At 41.7% G+C, this 24,992-nt stretch overlaps 1 protein-coding gene across 4 annotated transcripts in view; it reads left to right on the forward strand.

The window, feature by feature from the left end:
• Nucleotides 1–24,992, forward strand: part of ccdc186 (coiled-coil domain-containing protein 186) — a 100,182-nt gene that overhangs the window by 58,524 nt on the left and 16,666 nt on the right. For 2 of the 4 annotated variants that reach the window (XM_078223263.1, XM_078223261.1), the window contains exons 8-14: nucleotides 2,249–2,347; nucleotides 4,370–4,456; nucleotides 6,586–6,728; nucleotides 7,316–7,571; nucleotides 13,709–13,898; nucleotides 14,042–14,125; nucleotides 15,473–15,683. In XM_078223263.1, the coding sequence (XP_078079389.1) occupies nucleotides 2,249–2,347; nucleotides 4,370–4,456; nucleotides 6,586–6,728; nucleotides 7,316–7,571; nucleotides 13,709–13,898; nucleotides 14,042–14,125; nucleotides 15,473–15,683 (1,070 nt within the window). Of the gene's footprint in view, nucleotides 1–2,248; nucleotides 2,348–4,369; nucleotides 4,457–6,585; nucleotides 6,729–7,315; nucleotides 7,572–13,708; nucleotides 13,899–14,041; nucleotides 14,138–15,472; nucleotides 15,684–24,992 lie in introns of all 4 variants that reach the window. The other 2 variants (XM_078223260.1, XM_078223262.1) reach the window with 1 other exon arrangement.

A 24,992-nucleotide genomic window follows, 5' to 3' on the forward strand; every position in this document is an offset into this window, starting at 1 on the left:
AACTTTAGCATTGCTGGCAGAAGTTTATCATTGATCATAGCCTTTGCTGCATCCAGTGCCTACATCCATTTCTTAATATTGTGTGGAGTGAATCACATTGGCTGAAGACGCGCATTGATGATGCTAGGGACCTCAGGAGGAGGCCAAGATGGATCATCCATCCAGCACTTTTGGCTGAAGATGTTGCATATGCTCCAGCCTTGTCTTTTGCATTGATGTGCTGGACTCTGCCATCACTGAGAATGAGGATTCTCATGAAGCATCTTCCCCTTTCTATAACACGCTGTTTCTACTGGTTGATACGTTTGTTGCCCCACCAGTTTGGCACCTGCGTTTTGGGTACACTTAAATGCTGCTTCTGACACATTCTTCTACACTTCTCATTGAACCAGGGTGGTGAGGGAAGTACATGTTCTATGAGGTTAGACATTGTGGAAATCAATGCTGCTTGGGGTGCTGATTTTGAATTTCTAGATCTGGTATGGATCTTGCATTTAGCATGGTGTTAGTGTCTGAAAGCATGATGGAAAGTATCCTCAGGGTGAAGTTGGAACTTGATCTCCACAAGGACTGTGCCATGTTCACTCCTACCAATCATGTCATGGGCAGACGCTACCTGTGACAGACACAAATACTTGGTGAAAACAAGGTAAAGTTGATTTTTATCCCCCCTAGTTTTGGTTGTCTTCTCCCTGCCACAGGAGCAGTCTGACGGGCATGTCCTTCAGGACTTGGAATTGCTATTGACAAAGCAGGCAATCAAGCCATTTTTGGCGATTTGGCATTGAAATCCTCTCCTCCACCCAAAGTAGGTTCTGTGCTCATGACGTCCTCAGTGCTCCTTCCAAGTAATAGGGTGCTGATTCATCAGCTGAGGGAGGCCAGTAAGAGGTAAGCAATCCAAGATTTCCTTGTCCATGTTTGACATGATGCCATGAGATTTCTTAGGGAGGTTCAGGGCCACTCCCAACTGTATACCACTGGGTCGTCGGGTCTGTTTTGCCAGTGAGACAGGATGTACCCAGAGATGGCAGTGAAGGATTTGGGAATGTTGGCTGAAAGGGAAAATTCTGTTTTGATATAAATCCTCACATGCTAGTGAAGAGTATTTTTGTGGGATGGCTTAAGAACATAAGAAATAGGAGCAGGAGTAGGCCATCTAGCCCCTCGAGCCTGCCCTGCCATTCAATAAGATCATGGCTGATCTGAAGTGGATCAGCTCCACTTAGCCGCCTGATCCCTATAACCCCTAATTCCCTTACTGATCAGGAATCCATCTATCCGTGATTTAAACATATTCAACGAGGTAGCCTCCACCACTTCAGTGGGCAGAGAATTCCAGAGATTCACCACCCTCTGAGAGAAGAAGTTCCTCCTCAACTCTGTCCTAAACTGACCCCCCTTTATTTTGAGGCTGTGCCCTCTAGTTCTAGCTTCCTTTCTAAGTGGAAAGAATCTGTCCACCTCTACCCGATCCAGCCCCTTCATTATCTTATAGGTCTCTATAAGATCCCCCCTCAGCCTTTTAAATTCCAACGAGTACAAACCCAATCTGCTCAGTCTCTCCTCATAATCAACACCCCTCATCTCTGGTAATCAACCTGGTGAACCTTCTCTGCACTCCCTCCAAGGCCAATATGGCTTACCAATATTGTCAATATTGTCACAGTGTCTAAGTCAATGTTGCATGATCTGTCTGGTTTCATTCTAACTACAGTTCCGCTTTATAATTTGATTCAGATGAGTGACTTGTCAGGTCTTCTGAAATAGCCTAGCAAGGGTCAATTACACTGCTATGTGGACCTGAAGTCACATATTGACCAGACTGATAAGGATGGCAGATTCTTCCTTTTTAGAGGAATGAACTAGCTGGACTTTTATGATTATCCAGTACTTTCATGACCACCATTACTGATATTGGCATTTTAATTCCAGATTTGATTAATTGATTGAACTCAAATTTCTAACTTACATCGTGGGATTTGAGTTTGTCATTGATCATTTGTTCTTTCACGTAACCATTATTTGATCATACCCGACAGCAAAACAAAAGTGACCGTGTAATTGTGCAATCCACACTATCTTATATTGAAGGGTTTCTCAGGTTACTGTGATGTCAGGAGCCTGTGCCTCAATGGAGGCAGAGGCTCCTGGCATCACATGAGCCTAAAGGGAGCATGTGGTTAAATTTTCCGGTATTATTAATTTATGCTTTCTGCCATTTAGTGAACTTTGTCTTTCTTCACAGGAGTCTGAGGAAATTAGATCCAATGAGTTGGATGCCAAACTGCGTGAGACTAAAGGGGAATTAGAAAAACACTTGCAGGAAAAATCAGATCAAATGGAGGTAAGGTGTGCTTTCAACAAATTATTTGGAGGAATTGATACAAACCTTTATTTACAAGATTACATGCGAGTGTACCAAATGGAAAATTGAGTTCTGATATAAAATGGCGAACATAGGAGCAGGCATATGCCATTCAGCCCACCCTTTAACTAGATCATGGCTGATCTACCTAAATGCCATCTTCCTATCCCTTAATGTCATTAGTATCTAGAAATCTATCGACCTCTGCTTTGAACATATTCCACAGCTTCTAGTGTAGAGAATTCCAAAGATTCAGCCCCATCTGACTAAAGACAGTCTTTTTCATTTTGGCCCTAAATGGCCGACTTCTTATTGTGGGACTGCCCCCAGTTCTAGACACCCCCACCCCCTGCCAGTGGAAACGTTCTTCCTGTATCTACCCTGTCAAGCCCTGTAACAATTTTGTACATATGTGAAATCACCTCTCATTCCTCTACACTCCAGAGCAGTGGTTCCCAAACTTTTTTCACTGGGCTGCACTTTCGGAATAAAAATTTGCTCGCGCCACACCAAATTTTTTATTGATAAGAAATACATTCAAAAACAAAAAAACAACTCCTAGCAGTGCTTGATTCATAACATAGAACACAACTACTTTATAACATGATCGTGGGACATCCAGAAAGTATAAAACAATGCTTGTCTAATCCATGTTTAAATGTTTCTTTGATTGTCCTTGAATCTTCCCGCCATCCTCTGTCGCCGCACCAGTGTGGCGCGCCGCACCCTTTAGGAACCTCTGCTCTAGAGAATAGACACAGTCTCCTCAATATTTCCTCATAGGACAAATCTACCCTCCCAGGGATTAAGGAACCATCATTGCACTTCTGTGGCCAGTATACCTTTCCCAGAGGTAAGGAGACGAAAACTGCGCAATGCTCCAAGTGTGGCCTGCAGCAAGACATCTGTACTGCAGTCAAATCCACTTGCAATAAAGGTTAACATTCCATTTGCCTTTCTAATTGCTTGTTGCACCTGCATTTAGCTTTCAGTGACTTATGAACATAAACACCCAGGTCTCGTTGGATGTCAACATCTCCCTATCTCTCCCCATTTAAGAAGTGCTCACCTTCACCTTTATCCACATTATATTCCATCTGCCATGTTCTTGCTTGTTCACTTAGTCTGTTAAAATTTCCTTGAAGCTTCTTTGTATCCTCCTCACAAGTTGTTTCTATCAAATTTGTGTCATCAGCAAACTTTGAAACATTGCATTTGGTCCCTACATCCAAATCATTGATATAGATTGTGAATAGCTGGGACTCCAGCACTGATCCTTTTGGTACCCCACTAGCCACAGCCTGCTGACCTCAAAATGATCCATTTATTCTATTCATTGTATTCCATCCATTAACCAATGCTTAGCCCATGCTAGTATATTTCCCCCAATCCCATGAGTTTTAATTTTACTTTAGAAAGTAACCTTTAGAGAGAGATCCATAAAATCAATTTCAAAATTGGGCCTAAGGTCCCAATATGCCACATACCATTACCTGGTTAAAAATGAAAGCAGGCAGGCGACCAATTAATTTTCAGAGATCACGAGGCTAAAAGTATCAGTAGATTAGAAACTTGGCCCTTCCGTGATGGATGTCAGCTGTTAAAATTAAGATACCATGTCATTCCCAAATTGGAATGAGAATGTATATTTCTTCCATCATAGAATAATACATGGCAGAAGAGGCCTATCGAGTCTGCACTGAGAAACACCTGACCTCCCACCTCATCCCATTTACCAGCACTGGTCCCATAGCCTTGAATGCTATGAAGTGCCAAGTGCTCATCCATGTACTTTTTAAAGGATGTGAGACAACCCGCCTCTACCGCTATGGGGAAGTGGAATCCCCTTTCTTGCATTTAATGAAAATTATTGTAAAATAAATGAGGGTGAACTTGGAGAAAGGATATAGATTGCTGTTTAATTAATCCCTTGTGTTTCCATTGAAATAATTTAAAGTTTTATTAGTTTCCTAAGTAATGTATTTCTCCAACAAAAAACAGATTCGTCATGCCAAAATAAAAGAACTTGATGACCTGAAGAAAACATTTAAGGAAGGGATGGATGAATTGCATACTTTACGAACAAAGGTGAATACTTTGTTCCTGTGTTTATATTTTGAAATTGTATTATTCTGTTGCAATATCTTCTAAAATAACTGAGTAATTTTTTCACTGCCCATTCTACCGGTTGGTCTTGCTATATTGAAGTACTTAAATAATAAATACATATCTCAAAATGTTTCTTTTCCATTTTTTTGTCTGGCCTTTGTCTTCTATAAATCAGTAATGCTAATTGCAGGTTACTGTGTCCCAAATCAAGAAATTACCATTTTAAGAACGGAAGAAGTAGGAGCAGGGGTTAGGCCATAAGTTTCCTGAAGCCTGATCATGGCTGATCATCTACTTCAGCTTACAGCCTTGGCTCAAACATAGACAAGAGAGCTGAATTCAAGAGGTGAAGTGAGAGTGACAGCTCTTGAAATCATGCCAGCATTCAACCCAATGTTGACATCAACCCAGTGTGGCATCAATTCCCAAGGTTCACAACCCTCTTGAGTGAAGAAACCCCTCTTTATCTTAGCCCTACATGGCTGTCATGTTATCTTGAGACTATGCACCCAAGTTTAAAGTATAAGTTTATTTATTAGTCACAAGTAAGGCTTACATTAACACTGCAATGAAGTTACTGTGAAATTCCCCAAGTTCTAAACGCTCTGACCAAGGCACACAGCCTCTCAGCATTTACCATGTCATTCCCTTTCAGAATCTTTCATGTTTCTTATTCTTCTTAACTCTGAAAAGTGTAGGCTCATTCTGATCTATCTCTCCTCACCAGGCAACCCTGTTATCCAAAAAATCAATTTAGTAAACCTTCACTGAACTGCCTCAAAGGTAACTGTCCTTTCTTGGGTATGGGAAATAACATTCAAGTGGCCCAGATCTGGTCTCAACACAGACCTGTACAATTGCAGCAAGACTGCCTTACTATTATACTCCAAAGTCTTGCAAAAGCATCAACATACCATTGCCTTTCTAATGGCTTGCAGTGCCTGCATGTTGACCTTTTCATGCACAAGGTAACCCAAATCCTACTGATCACCAATACTTACTAGTTTTTCCATGGCTCAGTTGGCGGCACTCTCTCCGTTAGGTTACAGCACAAAAATCAAGGTCAGCACGCTACTCTAGTACAGTACAGAGAAAATGCAACACAGTTGGATGTGCCATCTCTTGCATGGAGCGTTGAACGTGAAGTTTTGCCTGGAACAGGTTGCTAGCCTATTGCCAAAGCCGATAGCTTAAAGGATGCCACTCCATGCCAAACATGGCTTACCAGACTGTCTCCTGCTCTTATCGCCTGCCATTGGCGTGTTGGAAGAATTTTGCAGGTTGTCACTCGAACCCAGAGCTTATAGCTCAAAGGTCGGGATACTACCCATTGTGCCATAAAACCTCCCTAGTTATCCCTGGTGTCCTGTCCAATATTTATCCCTCAACAAACATCACAAACAGATTATCTGGCCATTATCTTTTCCTGTTGTTAGGAGATTGCTATATGCAAATTGGCGGCTGTGATTTCTACATCACAACCGTGACTTCACTTCTGGACACGATTAGAAATGCAAGTCTTTTGTTCACCATTTCAAAAATATTCTGTTTTTCATTCCACCTATTGAAGTGAATAATCTCCATACCTTTGCACTTTATTCTTCACTCTTGCTCACTCATGTAACCTATCTGGATCCCTTTCCAGGCTTTTGTCTTCCTCCGAGTTTTATATTAGCTAACTTGGTTACGTTGCACAATGCCCCCTTCTTTTAATATTGGTTATAAATAGCTGAGGCCCCAGCATTTAGCATTGCAGCACCCCCATTAATAACAGCCTGAAAATGACTACTTTATTCCTACTCTATCCTTTAACTAATCCTCAATTCATGCTACTATATAACCCCCAACTATTCAAATATATGACCCTCAATCCAGTGAACCTTTATATTGTGTAACAATCTTTCATGGGACACTACTTTCAACCAGTTGAAAATATATTTTGCTGGGTAAACTGGGGCAGCCATAGGGAACACTATTTGGCTTGTTGTCCCTTTATTAGATTCAAAACCAGCCTGGTGCTTGCTGCTTATTATGAACATTCAATGTAAACTGAGTTAGTTTTGTGGCTTCACTTTTTTCAATAATCTTGTTATCCATTCCCCACTCAGGTAAAATGTCTTGAAGATGAGCGTTTGAGGACTGAAGATGAATTGTCAAAATATAAAGAAATTATTAATCGACAGAAAGCAGAATGCCAGTCTCTGCATGAACGAGTAAAGATAGTAAACCACTTGCAAGAACAGCTTGAACGGTAAAGACTAGGCTATATTGTTAGTTGAGTATAATAGTTTAATTTTATGCCATTAGCTGCTAACATAAGCCTAGTAGTGAGTTCTCCATTAATGATTTTGATTGCCTAAGGACGTGGGAAACTGGTTTTCTAGAGGTTTTTTTTTGCTCCCACCCTCATTGGTCTTTGATTTTGTTTTCTTATTTAACCTGCCCAGAATGATTTGGCTGATATGGGAATAAAGTTTCTCATGTTCCAGGCATTATCAATATGGGACAGGCTTACGGAACCCTCGAGTCTTTGCACGTCTGCCATTTTTATAAGTTCATATAACCATCATCGGGGTGTTGCTTATTCATGCAAAAGGAGACTCAAAATATGGACAAATAAACTAATTGTCAAATTTCTGCTCACTTGACTATGTTGTGTATTCATATTACAATCAGATTCTATAAAAATGTTTTATAATTTTTCTTCAGTGCATTGCTATTTTTGCTTTATAGTAGCCTGGTGTTGAAATCAGCAGGCAAGATTTAATTTTTAAGAGCATATGTTTTCTTGAAGTGCCAACCAGTACGGAAAAATAATCTAGTGCGATTCCATCCTAGAAATGAACAAGAGATTCAGTCATTGAAGGAAGAGGTTGACAACCTGAACGCACACATTACAGATCTGCAGGAAGACATTGAAGGGAGTCGCAAAAAAGAATCAGAGTTGCTTCTGTTTACAGAGAAACTGACCAGCAAAAATGCACAACTTCAGTCTGAGAATAACACACTGCAGACACAACTCGATAAACTAAATATTCATGAGCGGGAGCTGAGTGCGCAACTTGAAGAGTTGGGACACACTAATGTTGAGCTGGTAAGAATGTAGTAAACATGAGAAGAACTTCTGGATAATGAAGCTTCAGGATTTTTTTCCCCCTTAACCCTCTTAGTGCCTGTCTTCATTTGAGAAAGCTCTGCATCATTGAGTAGTGGAATACATAGAAGAATATAAATCAATATGGGGTGTTAACTTTTGAGCAGCTTGTTGTGTGCTATGTGTATTTCAATTGGAAATCTCTATATGCCTTTCTAGGCTAAAAGAAACTTTGTGTAATGTTGACATAATCTTCAGAATATTTTTTATACACCGCTTACTGTTTCCTGCCTCCCCACATTCATGTCTGTTCTGCTTTGAATGAACTGAGCATTGTTTTCTAGTGGGAATTGGTATCCTCTAGTCTTCCATTAAGCCCTCATGGAAACTTTGAACTTTATTTGCAGTAACAAAATCCCATTGGAATACAGTAATATGCTTGCATTCTTCCTCCAGCTTTGTGGCTATGAAGAGGATTTGACCTACAGCAAGTGTTGGCTAAAGTTCTATGGAGCACTGTGAATTTATATGATGATTCGTTAACTTATGATATTTTTATTGTTTTTATGTATTTAATAGATGTGTACTTATTCCTGATAAAGGGGAGACAGGCAATTGACTTGATCCTAAACTTCAGTGTTACCCTTTTAAGATGTCAGATACTTGATAAATGTGTGGCAAATATAATGCTCATTATTTACCTACCAGGGTTACGGTCTGAGTGGTGTCGGTGCAGTCTCGATGGGTTAAATGGCCGCCTCCTTGTGCACTGTAGGGATTCTATGATATGACAAAAGGAAATTAGATATATTTTAAAAAGATTATTTGGTCACATGGTAGATGTTTAGAACTGTTTAATTTGCTTTCGACTGGGCACCAGTCTATAATAAAACAAAACGGAGAAATTTACCATTAATGACCATCATTCAAAGTGATCACAAAAATGGTTGGTATGGAGTTGGTCAGGCATGTTTTTCTAATAAAATTGGTGTTGATGTGCTTGCTGGCGTGGCATATGAGACTCCTATGAGGTGAATGCACATTGTCAGACCAAGCTAGGAGATACTTGAGCAGGGTTAGACAAATTCTGATATGGGATTTAAATATGGAAAGGTTTTCCATGGGAACAACAGTGTTCATTCATTTATCATCCCCTAAAGGCTGTTTTGCCAATCAATTCAATTATGGTCGATCTGTGCTCAGTTCCACATAATTTATCTGTTCCTGAGCCATATCCCTTGATATCCTCGCCTAATTTACTATCATTCTCAGTCTTGCAAACTTCAGTTGACCCAGCATTCAGAACCTTTATATTTGGAGGGAGGGTGTGGGGTGGTGGCTTGCATGTTCCAGATCTTGACTACCATTTGTTTGAAAAAGCATTTCCTGCTTTAATTCCTAAATGGCCTAACCTGAAATTTAAGCTTGTCCTTTTTGTTGTCTGGATTTCCCCCACTAGAGGAAATAGTATCTGCCCCATTAAAGTTCTAATAATTTTAAATACATTAATTTGATCACTTGCCTAACCTTCAAAATTCAGCATAGGAATAGAAGTAGGTGACTTAGCTCCTTGAGCCTGTTCCACCATTCAGTGAGACCATGGCTGACCTGTAACAAATTTCCCACATCCCTTCATACCTTGGTTAACAATCTATCTCAGATTAATAATTGATTTTTTTTTTGTACCTAAACTCTAAGTTTTTGTGATGCTATAAATACCTATGTGCACATAGATAACTAAATCCCTTTGATCCTAGTGGCTCTTTATCTATCACATTATCAAAATATTTCAGTATGTTGACCTCTGATCCAAAGTGGATAACTTCACGTTTGTTTGAACTCTGGCAGAATTTCACTTACTCGCTTAGTCAGTGTCCATTTGTGACTTCCTCTCCTTATCCACACAACTTACTGTGCCTCCCAAGTTGGTGTAATATGCATGCTTGCATGTAAAACTTTTAAGTTCCTTTTTCTAGGTCATAATATATCTGGTGAAGTGGAGCCCTTCAGGTGGATTTTCAGACCACTGCTCTTTACGATACTTATCACCTACGTTTGGCTATGTGGCACATAATTTCAAAGTTTGTTGATGATAGGAAACTTGGAAATGCAGTAAACCAAGAGGAAAATAGTAACAAATTCCAGGAGAACATAGACTGATGAAATGGGCAAACGCATAGCAGATAAATTGTAACCCATAGAGGTCTGAATTGATTCATTTTGGTAGGAAGAATTAATAGAGGTAATACGAACTAAATGATACAATTTTAAAGTGGTTGTAAGAATGGAGAGATTGGGTGGTGGACAAGAGTCTGAAGATGGCAGGAGAAAACTGTCAAAGGCATGCAGGATCATTTGCTTTATAAGTAGATGAGGACAAAAGCAAGAAAGTAATTCAAATTGTTTATGAAGCACTGCTTAATCCCTAGCTGCTGTCATGTTCTGAATACCACACTTGATACCAGTGCCTTAGAGATGAGGTTCATTGGAATCATACTGGAGATGAAAGATTTGTTATGAAGAGAAACTTGGTGCAGAGATAGTTAAAAGATAGAAAGAGGAGTTCAAACTCATGAAGGATTTTGACGAAGTAAGTGAAGAGTGACTGTTTCCAGTGGCAGACAGATAATCACAGAGGATACAGATTTGAGGAAATCAGTACAAAAACCAGAGGCAACATTTTGTGGTGGTGGGGGGTGGGAGCTGGTATGGGCATAATGGGATGAATGGCCATTGTATTTCATCATGCAGTGGTGAGAGGCTGAGGCTTCAGTGCAAACACACAGGGAACACCACTCGTCATATCCCACCATGACAATGAACCACTTATTCTTACTGTCTCCTACCTACCAACCCATATCAAAAGGGCATGTCCATTTCTGTGTGCTCCCATTTTTAAATTTGCGGTTTTCCAATCCATTCATACCTTATAGAACCGATGTCAGGGGTAGGTTCTTTACCCAGAGGGTGGTGAGGGATTGGAATGCCCTGCCAGCATCAGTTGTAAATGTGCCTAGTTTGGGGGCGTTTAAGAGATCCGTAGGTAGGTTCATGGACGAAAAGAAATTGGTTTAGGTTGGAGGGTCACAGTTTTTTTTTAACTGGTCGGTGCAACATCGTGGGCCGAAGGGCCTGTTCTGCGCTGTAATGTTCTATGTTCTATGTTCTAAAGGCACAGTTCCACTTTCTTAGGTCTGTTTCCTCGAGTAAAGAAATTTGCCAGGAAATTTCTGGAAGTGAAACCTACTTATAACTATAATTAGTTTAAAGTTCTAGTTGAATTGTAAATAGAAATTTAAAATGTGGAGATGCCGGCGTTGGACTGGGTGGGCACAGTAAGGAGTCTCACAACACCAGGTTAAAGTCCAACAGGTTTATTTGGTAGCGTGAGCTTTCGGAGCACTGCCCCTTCATCAGGTGAGTGGAGAGTTGGGTTCACAAACAGGGCAGTCTCAATTACAGGATAATGGTTGGAATGTGAGTCTTAACAGGTAACCAAGTCTTTACAGGTGCAGAGAGTGGAGAGAGGGTTAAGCACAGGTTAAAGAGGTATGAATCGTCTCAAGCCAGGACAGTTAGTAAGATTGGTTGATTGGCCATGCTAAAAAAATTGCCCTTGGTGTCCTGAGATGCGTAGGTTAGAGGGATTAGTGGGTAAAATATGTAGGGATCTGGGGGTAGGGCCTGGGTGGGATTGTGGTCGGTGCAGACTCGATGGGCCGAATGGCCTCTTTCTGTACTGTAGGGATTCTATGATCTATGATGGCTGTGGAGGCCGAGACGTTGAGCGTCTTCAAGACAGAAATTGATAAATTCTTGATTTCTTGAGGAATTAAGGGCTATGGGGAGAGAGCGGGTAAATGGAGTTGAAATCAACCATGATTGAATGGTGGAGTGGACTCGATGGGCCGAATGGCCTTACTTCCGCTCCTATGTCTTATGGTCTTGTGGTCTTATTTTGCAAGTCCAGGCAAGTCGTGGGGGTTACGATGGGACACCCGGCCGTCCCATTGTATCAGGCAACGTGATCCTGTGTGAGAACCTCTCCAGCTACATCGAGGGCATCCTGAAACCCATCGTACAAAGAATCCCCAGCTTCTGTCGCGACACTAGGAATTCTTACAGAAAGGAACACTCTTCGTCACAGTGGATGTCTCGGCACTCCAAACCAGTATCCTCCATGACGACGGCATTGCTGTAACTGCCTCAGTACTCAATGCCAACAACTGCCAATCTCCAGACGCAATTCTACAACTCATCCGCTTCATTCTGGATCACAACATCTTCATCTTCAACAACCAGTTCTTCGTCCTGACAAACGGAACAGCCATGGGGACCAAATTCGCACTGCAATATGCCAACATCTTCATGCAGCGGTTCGAACAAGACCTCATCACTGTACAGGACCTTCAACCAACGCTATACATAGATACATCAATGACATTTTCTTCCTTTGGACTCATGGCAAACAATCACTGAAACAGTTACATGATGAGATCAACAAGTTCCATCCCATCATCAGACTCCCCATGGACTACTCTCCAGAATCAGTTGCATTCTTTGATGCACGCATCTCCATTAAGAACAGTCACCTCAGCACTTCACTGTACCGCAAGCCCATGGATAACCTCATGATGCTCCGCTTCTTTTCCAGCTTCCACCCTAAACATGTTAAAGAAGCCATCCCCTACGGACAAGCCCTCCGTATACACAGGATCTGCTCAGATGAGGAGGAACGCAACAGACGCTGAAAGACGCCTTTGTAAGAACAGGATATGGCGCTCAACTCATTGATCGATAGTTCCGATGCGCCACAGCAAAAGACCGCACCAACCTCTTCAGAAGACAAACACGGGACATGGCGGATAGAGTACCCTTCGTCGTCCAATACTTCCCTAGAGTGGAGAAGCTACGATATCATCTTCAGAGCCTTCAACATGTCATCAATGAAGACTAACATCTCGCCAAGGCCATCCCCACACCCCCACTAAGTGCCTTCAAACAACCGCGCAACCTCAAACAGACCATTGTACGCAGCAAACTACCCAGCCTTCAGGAGAACAGTGACCACAATCTTGTCACAGCAACCTCTGCAAGATGTGCCAGATCATCGACATGGATGCCATCATCTCGCGTGAGAACACCATCCACCAGGTACACGGTACATATTCTTGTGACTCGGCCAACATTGTCTACCTGATATGCTACAGGAAAGGATATCCCGAGGCATCGTACATTGGCAAGACCATGCAGACGCTACGACAACAGATGAATGGCCATCACTCGACAATCACCAGGCAGGAGTGTTCCCTTCCTGTCAAGGAACACTTCAGCGGTCAAGCGCATTCAGCCTCTGATCTTAGGGTAAGCGTTCTCCAAGGCAGCCTTCAAGACAGACGACAACACAGAAACTGATAGCTAAGTTCCGCACACATGAGGACGGCCTCAACCGGGATCTTGAGTTCATGTAACACTACCTGTAACCCCCGCAACTTGCCTGGGCTTGCAAAATCTTACTAACTGTCCTGGCTGGAGACAATTCACACCTCTTTAACCCTGTGCTTAATCCTCTCTCCATTCGCATTATCTGCACCTATAAAGACTTGATTACCTGTTAAAACTTGCCTTCCAACCATTATCCTGTAATTGAGTCTGTGTCTATGTATGCCCTGTTTGTGAATCCAACTTTCCACTCACCTGATGAAGGAGCAGCGCTCCGAAAGCTTGTGCTCCCAAATAAACCTTTTGGACTTTAACCTGGTGTTGTGAGACTTCTTACTAGAAATTTAAGTTAATTATTAATGAATTAAGATGAATAGCAAAAAGTTAATGTCTCAAGAGCTGTAGCTCTAAACTGAAAATGATAATTACTCTGACAAATAATAGTAATATTGGTCCTAAAAAGTCTCTTACTGTATGTACTTGCCACTTCTAGTGATTTGTTGCTTCAGTTGTTTGAAACAGGTTGGGTTTAAAGGGTAATTCTTTTTTAATGTAGCAATGTAAATTAAGATAAATACAGCATATAATTTGAAACCTGACTAGTCATTTTGCTATTGTTGATTTAAATGTGCACCTGCCAAAAGCAGCTTGGTGTCATTCGGTATGCCATGGTGTTTGCTTTTGTTTGTATACAGGTGGACAGATTGCAGAAAGAACAGCAGCTGCGACAGAAGGATGTGAAAACTCTGCAGAATGAGGTGATCGCTGAACAGAAGGAAGTGAGTAAACTGACTTTACAAGTGGAGGAGCTGAAAGACGACCTTGTCACACAGAAACGAAAGAAAGCAACTAATATTAAAGACCTCACGAAACAGCTTCAGCAAGGTAGGTGGGAATTGGCAAAGTGCTGTGCTTTAGACTTGCAATACTACAATTATTCACCTGAGGTGATCGGATTTTTACTGTTAGTGTTATTTTAGATCCAAATTTCAAAAATGTAGTTTCAGCATCATGCGAATTTCTTCCAGCACGACGGCGATTAGAGCAAATCGAAAATGGCAACTATGACAGTAAAGAGGCAAGCAGCATGGGAAGTCGTTCAAGTTCATCAGGTAAAAGAAAAAGTAAATACCACATTATTTTAATTTAAAAGACCAAATATTATTGTCTTTTGCAGAAGCGGGTAAAGCAATACGGTCTTTTTGCTTTTGTTGGTAATGTTGACTTCAAAAACCGGGAAGAAAAGTCAAAATGCACGCAGCAGCTTTTATCTCACGAGCCTGAGGTCTGCTGAGAAATTGAGGTGAAATGTTTCAACAATACCAAGTTGTATTTCAACACACTAAAAGTCCACATAGACTTGGAGATTTAAAACAAAATCAATGAACTTTTTTTCAACGCTTTCTGCCTGTCTCAGCTCTTTCTCCCTTTACTACTCAGTCTTTCCCAATCTTTGCTTTCTGTACATGATTAATACAATCTTATTTTACTTCCTGGTTTAAACTCTGTCTCAATGAGAGTTCCTCAATCTGAATGAAGAGCTTCACTGTTTCTTGTCTTCCTCAGAGGCCCTGCAGATGGCATTGCAGTAGATCAGATGCTGGGTTAGAGCCAGTCTCTGCACAGAAACCAGTGAAAACCTTGTGGGTTCCTCTCAGTAAGGTGAACAATGAGTGTGATTCCGTCACTGCTGACATCAAAACCCAGGCCAATATTTACTGTTGATATAATTAGTGAGGACATTGTCTTGGTGAAATTATTGAGCTTGGTGGAACGAATTGATACATAGAAGTGACAGGATGAAGTGTTAACACCTCAGTGAACTTTGTTAATATGACATACAACTGTGATATTTCACACACACAATTCCCAGTTGTTGCTGTGCGGTTATGTTCAGCACAGGCTAAGAATTTTTCTACAGTGTGTGAAGAAAAAACAAATGCGTTTCTCCCAAGTTGCTTATGCAAAACTTTTGTAGTGACTGCTACAAACAGAACCAGTTTATCTAACTGTTAAATGAGAATGGGGCACAATGCTCAAGAAAATGAAAGCTGTGCATTTAAAACCAGATACGTTGCTTGCAGAGAAGCATCTCAGATTTATGGCTAATGTTCAAGCTTCTGAGCTTGGTAACTATTATGATCTAACTTCTCCAATATGCTTACTTTTCCAGATGCTTCTAGAGAAAACTCAAATTATCCTCCATTTTTGGAGTAAAATTATATTTTAGAATGTAACTGTTAAGGAGTGATTTCTCAGGCAAAGCTTGGAAATTGCCCAAAGTTGCCGAATTTATTTAATGCCTGGCAATAAAAGGCATCAACTCCTCTAAAATATAATACTTATTTTAAACAAACTTCATTTTCTGAGCTCAGGAGAATATAATCATCATTGTTCAAGTAAATGCCGAAGCATTATTTTCTATTTACTCCAAAAATCATCTTTGTATTACAATCCAGGTTCTCTCGATGCTCGGTGCAATAAAGAAGAGCGATCTCCCGAGAATACTGGCTGTACTGTGCAGGCTGATAGTTTCCCTGAAGTGGACAAGACTGTACTGATAGAACGTATTGTGCGGCTGCAGAAAGCTCATGCACGTAAAAATGAAAAAATTGAATTCATGGAGGACCATATTAAACAGCTGGTGGAGGAAATCCGAAAGAAAACAAGGTGAGTGGATTTCTGGGGCCACTGATACAGTCATTATTTATCCAATATACTTAGCAAAAGATTAACCTCATTTCAGACTTATTAATTCCACTTGTTTGGAGTTTCTTGCCCATTTTGTTGTTTCAAAGCAAACATCATGAAGTAGTGGTTTTCTTGCCAGGTTCTTGGATTTATTGACTGGCGTGGCTGCAGTCAGAATTGCTCAATGGATTCCTTAACCTTTCTTTCCAATTGCCGTTTTGCTTCCTTTCATGTGCTTGAAAAACAGAAGTAGTGGGGAGTCCAGGTATTGAAGAATTGTTGAGTAAATTGGAGCCACATTGGCACTGAAGACAATACAAATGATTTGATAACTAAACTGCATGATCGCACTTTGGAATTTACGGTTTATCTCATCCAAGTTTGGTTTGAAAATTTAATGTGCACCAGTGCATGATGAGGCGATTGGTTAAAAAAAAATGAATCCTGTATGAGTGTGTGCGCGCACATGTACTTTGCTCTGTATTGTTCTCTCGCATACTTTGCATTATTCTCCTATCTGATTCTTTAACCTGAATCATGGTTGATGGGGTGGGGTGGATGGGACTTCCCTACAGTGCAGAAGGAGGCACCGACTCTTTTTGATAGAGCATCCTACCCAGGCCCTATCCACATAACCCCTACATATTTACCCCATTCATCCCCTTTACCCGCACATCTGGCACACTAAGGGGCAATTTAGCATGGCGAATCCACTTACTCTGCACATCTTTGGACTGTGGGAGGAAACCCGAGCACCCAGAGGAAACCCACACAGACACGGGGAGAATGTGCAAACTCCACACTGACAGTGACCCAAGGCCAGGATTGAACCCGGATCCCTGGTGCTGTGAGGCAGCAGTGCTAACCACTGTGCCACCTTGCCTCATCAGGATGATGTCAGGAAGTTCACGTTTCCCTGGATGCTGTGGAGCTTTGACTCCACGGCATGCCTTGTTTTGGTTTGTCAGATTCGTGACCTGGACGTCAACCTGACTGACGAGCTTGGTTTACAGTTGGGCAGGCAGTGCTCTGGAGCAGGCCACAGCGGCAGGTATGTCAGCAATATACACTCCTCTTCGCCAAGGTGCCCTCGCTTCCCTTCATCTCTTAGGCTTCCTGAGACCTGGACAGTCTGCCAAGCACTGATAAATTTGCAAAGGCGGTAAACTCAAAGGTTGCCGTACTCTCTCTAAAATATTTAAATGAACACTGAGTCTTGAGAGTAGGTTGGTTGCTTGCCCTTTGTCCTGCCTCTCTCAAACATAAAGGTGGATCATTTTGAAACAATTGAAAGTTATTTTATAAAAAGCTTCAATTTTAAACTGCAGAGTAACATTGACTGAAATAAATTGAATAATAATTCTATTGGGGATTGAACAGCAGCTATCACAGAAATTGCCCAATATGTATAGATTAACACTGACAAATTACATTATTACAATTGCAACACTTGACTGTTGTGAAGTAATGGATCTTTTTCTACATGGTATAGTTCATGTTTTAAAATTTGTATGATCAAATTGAGAAGAGATTAAAAGTATACAGATTATAAAAATCTATGAACTGGTTTTCTAGTCCACTCTGGGAACAATAACTAATTACGTTCATATATTGATTTTCCAGGGCACTCTCTTATTAGCAGTAAAATAGAAATGAATGCTTGCCAAGGTGTGACCGAAAGCTTATGAAAAGCTGGGTTTTGAGAAGGATTTTACAAGTGGGAAGGGGAATAATTTTAGGGAGGAAGTTCCAGGGAACAGGGCGGCACGGTAGCACAGTGGTTAGCACTGCTGCTTCACAGCTCCAGGGACCTGGGTTCGATTCCCGGCTTAGGTCACTGTCTGTGTGGAGTTTGCACATTCTCCTCGTGTCTGCGTGGGTTTCCTCCGGGAGCTCCGGTTTCCTCCCACATTCCAAAGATGTGCGGGTTAGGTTGATTGGCCATGCTTAAATTGCCCCTTAGTGTCCTGAGATGTATAGGTTAGAGGGATTAGTGGGTAAAATATGTAGGGATATGGGGTAGGGCCTGGGTGGGATTGTGGTTGGTGCAGACTTGATGGGCCGAATGGACTCTTTCTGTACTGTAGGGTTTCTATTTCTATTTCTAAAGGAAGAAGAGGCAGGCAACTGAAAGCATACATTAGGCTTTCAAAAGCTGTGTTAATGTGTTGGGGTGATGAGATCGCAAAAGTAAGATGCAGGGTTTTAAACTTGACTCGGAATGGAATTTGATGCCAAAGTTGTAAATGGTCCTGTTAAGCTTAAGCGAGAGTTTCTAAGGACAGAGAATGGAGTCGGTGAGACGAGAGAAAATTTTATGGCAGCATCCAAAGACGATGGTTTTGCTCTTCCCGATGAGACAATTTGTGACTTATCCGGTCAGCAGTCTTAACAGCATTGAGTCATTTAAGGAGCTGAGAACAGTGGTAGTGCTTCCACCACCTTTACATAACAGTGGCAGTGATAGCAGAGTGATATAATAGAGACTAAGGAGAAGGAACCAAGGATTGATCATAATTTGGTAATACAAAGAGACATGCTCATCGCTTGTCTCTTGCACTCACCAGGACAGCTTGCAGGAACATTTTACCATAATGGGGGAACAACAGTTTATACTGCATGAGAAGAGGGTGCTGATTTGTTAGCAAGTGGACTCTGATTGGTGGAGGCGTTGCAGTGGAGATTGCAGCATAGAACCGTAAACTGCCCAGTTTTGTTAAAATTCAAACTCTGATCAAAGTCCCTTGGGGAATGACTGTTCCCTAAGCTTCTGTTTCGTTGAAAAAGGCACAGTGTGAACGTATTCCTTTCATCGACAAAGCACAGGACCCGTTGTGTGACTATATGTGGCTTCTAGCCTGCATAAGTAAGGAACAGTGTGAGCCCAACTGGCAATTGTGATTTTTTTTTTTGTGTGTAATTAGCATAATCTGGATTAGACAGTTAACTGTTCCATGCTGCATTCTCCATGGCAACGCTTCCACCAGCCAGAATCCACATGTCAACCAACCAGCACTCTTCTCATGCAGTGTAAATTGTTGTTTCCTCCTGTACAGTTCAAAAATTCTTGTGAGCGCTCCTGGTGAATACAAGATGACAGGCTTTGATAGCATTTCTCTTTTTTCAGGAATAAATGCTGGGAATCCCAGAATGGTTACTTTGCAGGGGGTGGAAGAGAAAATCTGCTGTATTTTGGGTCAGTAGGACTTAAAACATGTAAAAGCTGTCTTGTGGAACCAGATGGAGGAGAGACATTGCAAGGTAACTGGTATCATGAATTGTACTGAAGGCCATGATAAAGTCCATCATGTCTGATGCATCGAAGTTACAGTCAGAAAATATCTTTCATGGTCATGATATTTTTTGAAAATGGAACTATGAGAAAAGCTCATGACTGAGTATAGTGCTGAGAATTGGAACTGAAACTCTTTGCTTCTGTAGCAGGACAAATCCAACCCAACCAATTACTGCCCCATGAGTCTACTCCCCAAATGATGAAAGGAGTCATTGACAGTTGTATCAAGCGGCAGTTGCTCAGCAATTGCCTGCTGACTTGCATTCAGATTTGGTTCTGCAAGTGACAATCAATTCCCAACCTAATTACAGCCTTGATCCAAACATGGACCAAAGAGTTGAATTCAGATGAGGTGGGAGTGATTGCCCTTGACATCAAGGCATTTGATTTGAGTCTAATACCCGGAAGTCCTAGCAAAACTGGAGTCAATGCAAATAATGGGGATGGGGAGGATGGGACATTCTGTACTGCTTGTAATATAGCACAAAGGAAGATGGTTATGGTTGTTGAAGGTCACTTATCTCAGTTCCAGGTCATTATTGCAGGAGTATCTAGGCCAAACTATTTTCAGCTGCTTCATCAATGACCTTCCCTCCATCATGAGATCAGAAGTGGGGATGTTTGCTGATACTGCACAATGTTCACCATTCATGATGACTCAGATGTTGAAGTAGTCCGTGTCCATATGCAGCAAAACCGGGACAACATTTCAGCTTGGGCACGAAATGGGTTACCTTCATGCCACATGTGCCAAGCAATGATCATCTCCAAAAAGAGAGAATGCAAACATCTCCCCTTGACATTCAGTAGTTTTACCATCACTGAATACCCCACTATCAACATCCTGGGGGGTTTAACCATTGACCAGAAACTGAACTACACCAGCCACAAATACCGTGGCTACAAGGGCAAGTCAGAGGCTGGGAATTATGCTCTGAGTAACTCAACTGACTCTCCAAAGCCAGTTCACCATCTACAAGGCATAAGTGAAGAGTGTGATGGAATCCTGTCCACTTGCCTGGATGAGTCCAATTCCAACAACACTTGAACTTGACACCATGCAGAATAAAGCAGCCTGCTTGATTACTGACCTATCCACCACCTTAAACATTTACCCCCTCCACCACTGATGTACATGGACTGCAATGGTTCAAGAAAGAAGCTCACCACCACCACCTCGAGGGCATTTGGGGATGGACAATAAATGGTGGCTTAGCCAGTGACTCCCACATCCCCAGAGAGGCGGTGGCGCAGTGGTATTTTCACTAGACTAATGAATCGACCCAGTGTCATGCTCTGGGGATCCGGGTTCAAATCCCACCATGGAAGACAGTAAAAGTTGAATTCAATTAAAATCTGGAATTAAAAGTCTAATGAAACCATTGTTGATTGCTGTAAAAACCCATCTGGTTCACTAATGTTGTTGGCCGGCCTGCATGTGCCTCCACAGCCAAGTGGTTGACTTTTAAATTCTCTCGGAAATGGCCTAGCAAGCCACTCGGTTTAAGACAATCAGGGATGGGGAACAAATGCTGGCCCAGCCAACGATGCATCGCATGAATTAAAAATAATAGCATTGGCATTGCCTAGTTGGGCCAAATAGTTTGTTCCCCTGCTATAATTTTTTAATATATATATATAATATATGCAGTCATGTGTTGCAAACTGACTAAGAAGTCAAATCGTGACTTTTATTTTTGTTTAAATATGTGGAAAGTAGCTACTGAACAGTCACAAAAGTTAGAATCTATCAAGCCAGGTTCCACCTAGGGTCTGCCTTGTCCACTCGTAACATCAGCTGGGATCATTACAAAAGTGGGAGCTGACCGTTAATGGAGTTTTTAGCGCAGTTTCCTATGCCCTGCATGTGCTTTAGGGTCATAAAAACTCATTGCAATGCAGGCAAAGTTTAAAGTGAAACTAAAATGAAGTTTTTAACCCTTAACACAAATTAACCCTTAACACAAATTAAGACTTATAATTAAACTTAAAGCTATAGTATAGGTTATGCCCAGCACACGCCCGAATAGATCTTGCTTAAAACGACCTCTTTTCTAAAAATAGTCAACAATTTGATAGCAAAATGCTCATATAATCATATTCAAATAATATTAATATGCAAGTCATTCTTTATTTAGAGAGTTATGATGTGACTTTTTTTTTCCTTTGCAAGTAGAAATGGGTGGGGGGGAGCCATAAGGTTGTCTTTGCATATATTAGGGCTGAACTTGAAATTGGAGCTTTTTTTAATACTTTTTTTAAAAAAGTGTTCAAATTCCTAAAGGACTGACACATGGATCACAATGATGACCTTAAATTTGCACACTTTTAATGTGTTGCAAACTGACTAAGAATCAGCACTCTGTAATTTCATAGGCTACTGCAGTTCAGTTTAAAGCAGGCTCAAAGAAAACTGTTCCAAACTCCATTTAAATTCTAATAGGGGTCATTAAGCCATATTATTGGAGCTCCTCACTGTTCTTCATCATGAATGGCATATTTGAAACAAAAGGAGAATTCAAAGCTGGTGTCTGCTTTTATGTTTTAATTGATAATCCAGATAATCTAAACAGTTGTCTTATGCAGTGTTCTTTTCAGTGTAATAGCTGTTTCAAGGATCAAAGAACCAGAATTCTCTTTAATGTTTAATGACCAACTTGTATTTTAGATAAATCTGGATGGGAACATGGGAAGAGGAATAGGCCTTATGGTTCCTTGAGCATATTCTGCCTTTGGCAGACCTATCCACCATCATTTTCAACAATTCTCTTGAGTCCTTAGCTAACAGTAGTCTTTTTTACCTCTATCTTCAAGTTTTTAATTGTTCCAGTCTTTATGGCCTTTCGGGGAGAGAGTTCCTGCTTTCAAATGTCCATTGCGAAATAATATCTTCACTAGCTGGCTATCTATTCCTAAGAAAATGTCCCATTGTTCTGGATTCTCCTATTGGACGGAATTGTTTCTCTGTATCTACCCTATAACCCCTTTAACATTTTAAACACCTCAGTTGAGTTACTTCTGAGCTTGGGGCATTCAAGTCTAAAGCTCTTAGAGCTATGTTATAATTTTTAAACTCTTTTCAAAATGCATGAGGAAGTATCTCTTAATCTACTGCAAAGCTCAAGCTATATTATTAATTCTACTTTCCTGAATGCTGATGTAGCTGGAACACATTCCTAACTAACACCTGTATAGTTGTGAATTTAGTTTATGGTTTTAATAAAAACGTTACAAGATGAAAAGTGGTTTACATCATACTCTTGAGGAAATGGTTTCAGTTATTGAAGCAAAACTGACAAAATATTACGATCACAGAATGGATCCCTCTCCTGAGAAATGTGCTAATATTAGAGTGGCTAAAACTGCATTGCAATAAACAACAAAGAAATTGGCTCAATCAGATTGTATAGATGTGCATGAGAAGATAGAAATTCTGAAAATAGAGACCCAAAAAGAATGCATGATGAGATAAAGAAAGCACTAGGTTCTCAAGTCAAGAAAATTGTAGTACTTAAATGGAAAACTAATTCCTGAAAGGGCCAAACTACATAGAAGACTTGCATAAACATTATTCATGTGAAACTACTGTTTCAGAGACAGCATTTAAACACGATCCCAGGCTTTAAGTCATCAAGAAGCTTGAAAGGGAGCCATGTATAAATGAACTTGAAAAGGCAATCTGTTTGGCAGCATCAGGAAAGGATAAAAAGCATTCCAGGAATATGCTGAAACCAGGAAAAATGGTTGTGCATCACCATGTCTTGCTTGTCTGCTGGAGGGAGGGAATTGTACTATAAGACTCCATTGTACACAACCAAAAGAGATTGGGCTAACAACAAACATAAGGGAATTTCTCTCTAATTTTGTTGGCAAAGCATTTGTATTGAGAGTTGTTAAAAGATTGCAGTAATTGTTCGATATATTTAATAAAGAGTAAGTGCGGCTTCTATAGACCAACTAGTCATATTGCTCTTGTACAAAGGCAACTGCAAAGAAAAGTATCAGGAACAAAGGAATGCCTTAACATATTTGGCAGGGTGAATGCTAAAAGGATGTTTGCCCTTGTGGGGAATCGCAAACCAGGGGACACTGTTTACAAAAGGTGGGAGGGAGGGGATCTTACCATTGCGCCCCGTCGGCTGATAGGTGGGGTGAGTCGGTAAAATCATGCAAGAGCTGAGAAATCCAGTTTGCACCCGCTTTCTCACCCCTCATGATTTTGCCGGCAGTGGATATCCAGCGAGGTCAGCCTCATGCCCATTTCCGGTGGGAAGCTAAATAATTTAAATTTAATTTAAACGTATTTTTCATTGATTCAATGAGCCCGGGACGTTATGAGCCAGAATCGCTTACCTCTGTGGCCTTGTCTGGCGAGAGTCAAAGCTGGTCTCCAGTAATGTGGACCAGTCATGATGGCCTCGTCGGTAGAACCAGAGGCCCCCACGGGGAGGTCGGGGGCAGGGAGCTCCTTGGGCAGCGCCAGCCTGACACTGCTCGCCAGGCACTGGGCCGTGCCAGTGGGTCAGGGCCTACTGGGGGGCCGGTTGGTAGTTGGGGCGGGAGGGGGGTGCGTTGTGCACTCTGCAGTTGTGATCTGTATAGGGAGGGAGGGGGGACCTTCTGCTTTGGGATCAGTGGGTGGGGGGGAGGAGGACAATTGGGGCTGGCCATGGGAGGTGGGGGCAATCGAGGCTGGCTGATTGCAGAGTGGGGTTGGGCAGCCGATCGCAATGGAGAGAATCAGTCTGGGTGGGGGGGGGCGGGGGGGGGTGAAAGGCTGCGGGCCCACGCGGTGGGTGGGGGGGGGTGGCTGTGTTTGAGGCTGGATGCTTTGTTTCAGTCAGAGAGGCTGCCTGAGAGCAGCAGAAGCTGATTGACTAGTCTGTGCTGCTAGAGAGCTGCGCATGGACACATGTAGAATAGCACCCTCTGCTGCTCTCAGCCAGCATTCAGGTGACTTAACCCTCCCCACAGACGCGGAAACATTTCTGCTGATTTTTCGTGCGATGGTGGCGTAAGATAGCAGCTTTGAACTCGTCCAGAAAAGGGAACTGAAACTCTCCCGTTTCCCCGCCCGTCCTGGACTACAAATATTTTTGGTAAGATCGACCCCAAAGGGTCTCCCATTTAAGAGTGAGATGAAGAGATATTTCTTCTCTGAGGGTCATTAATCTTTGGAATTTTCTTCCACAGAGTGTAGTGGAAGCTGGGTCATTTGATCAACAGAAAGTCGAGGGTAATAGTTGGAGAGGAGGGGTGGGGGTGGAGATAGCAGAGTTGCGGCAGCAATCGGGTCACTTGTAATCTTATTGAATGGTGGGGCAGGCTCCAAGGGCCAACTGGCTGCCTCCTGCTCTTACTACTTATGCACAGTAAGAAGTCTCAACACCAGGTTAAAGTCCAACAGGTTTATTTGGTAGCACAAGCGGTGCGTCTTCATCAGCTGAGTGGGAGTTCTGTTCACAAACAGGGCATATAAAGACACAAACTCAATTTACAAAATAATGGTTGGAATGCGAGTCTTTACAGGTAATCAAGTCTTAAAGGTACAGACAATGTGAGTGGAGAGAGGGTTAAGCACAGGTTGAAGAGATGTGTATTGTGGCTTGTGCTACCAAATAAACCTGTTGGACTTTAACCTAATGTTGTGAGACTTCTCACTGTGCTTACCCAAGTCCAACGCTGGCATCTCCACATCATGCTTACTACTTATGCTCATGGTAGATCTTACAAAAACTTTTGACCTGGTCCATAAAAAGGACCGTTTTCGATGGTTGTTGTGGGTTGATTGCCTTCCAGTCTTTGTGTGTCTGTTCCATTTCTTCCATGATGGTGTAAGGATAAAATTTGGTCTAATGGTAAAATCCAGCATAATAGTAATCAAGCTGACTGCTTTGCTTTGGAGTCTGCAGTGATGTCCAGCAGGCATGTGTTTTGACACCAATGTGGTTTGGTTTATTCTTCTCTCTGCTACTTTGTCTGTTTTTGTATCC

The sequence above is a fragment of the Mustelus asterias genome, chromosome 11 (assembly GCF_964213995.1).
Source record: "Mustelus asterias chromosome 11, sMusAst1.hap1.1, whole genome shotgun sequence".
NCBI lineage: Eukaryota > Metazoa > Chordata > Chondrichthyes > Carcharhiniformes > Triakidae > Mustelus > Mustelus asterias.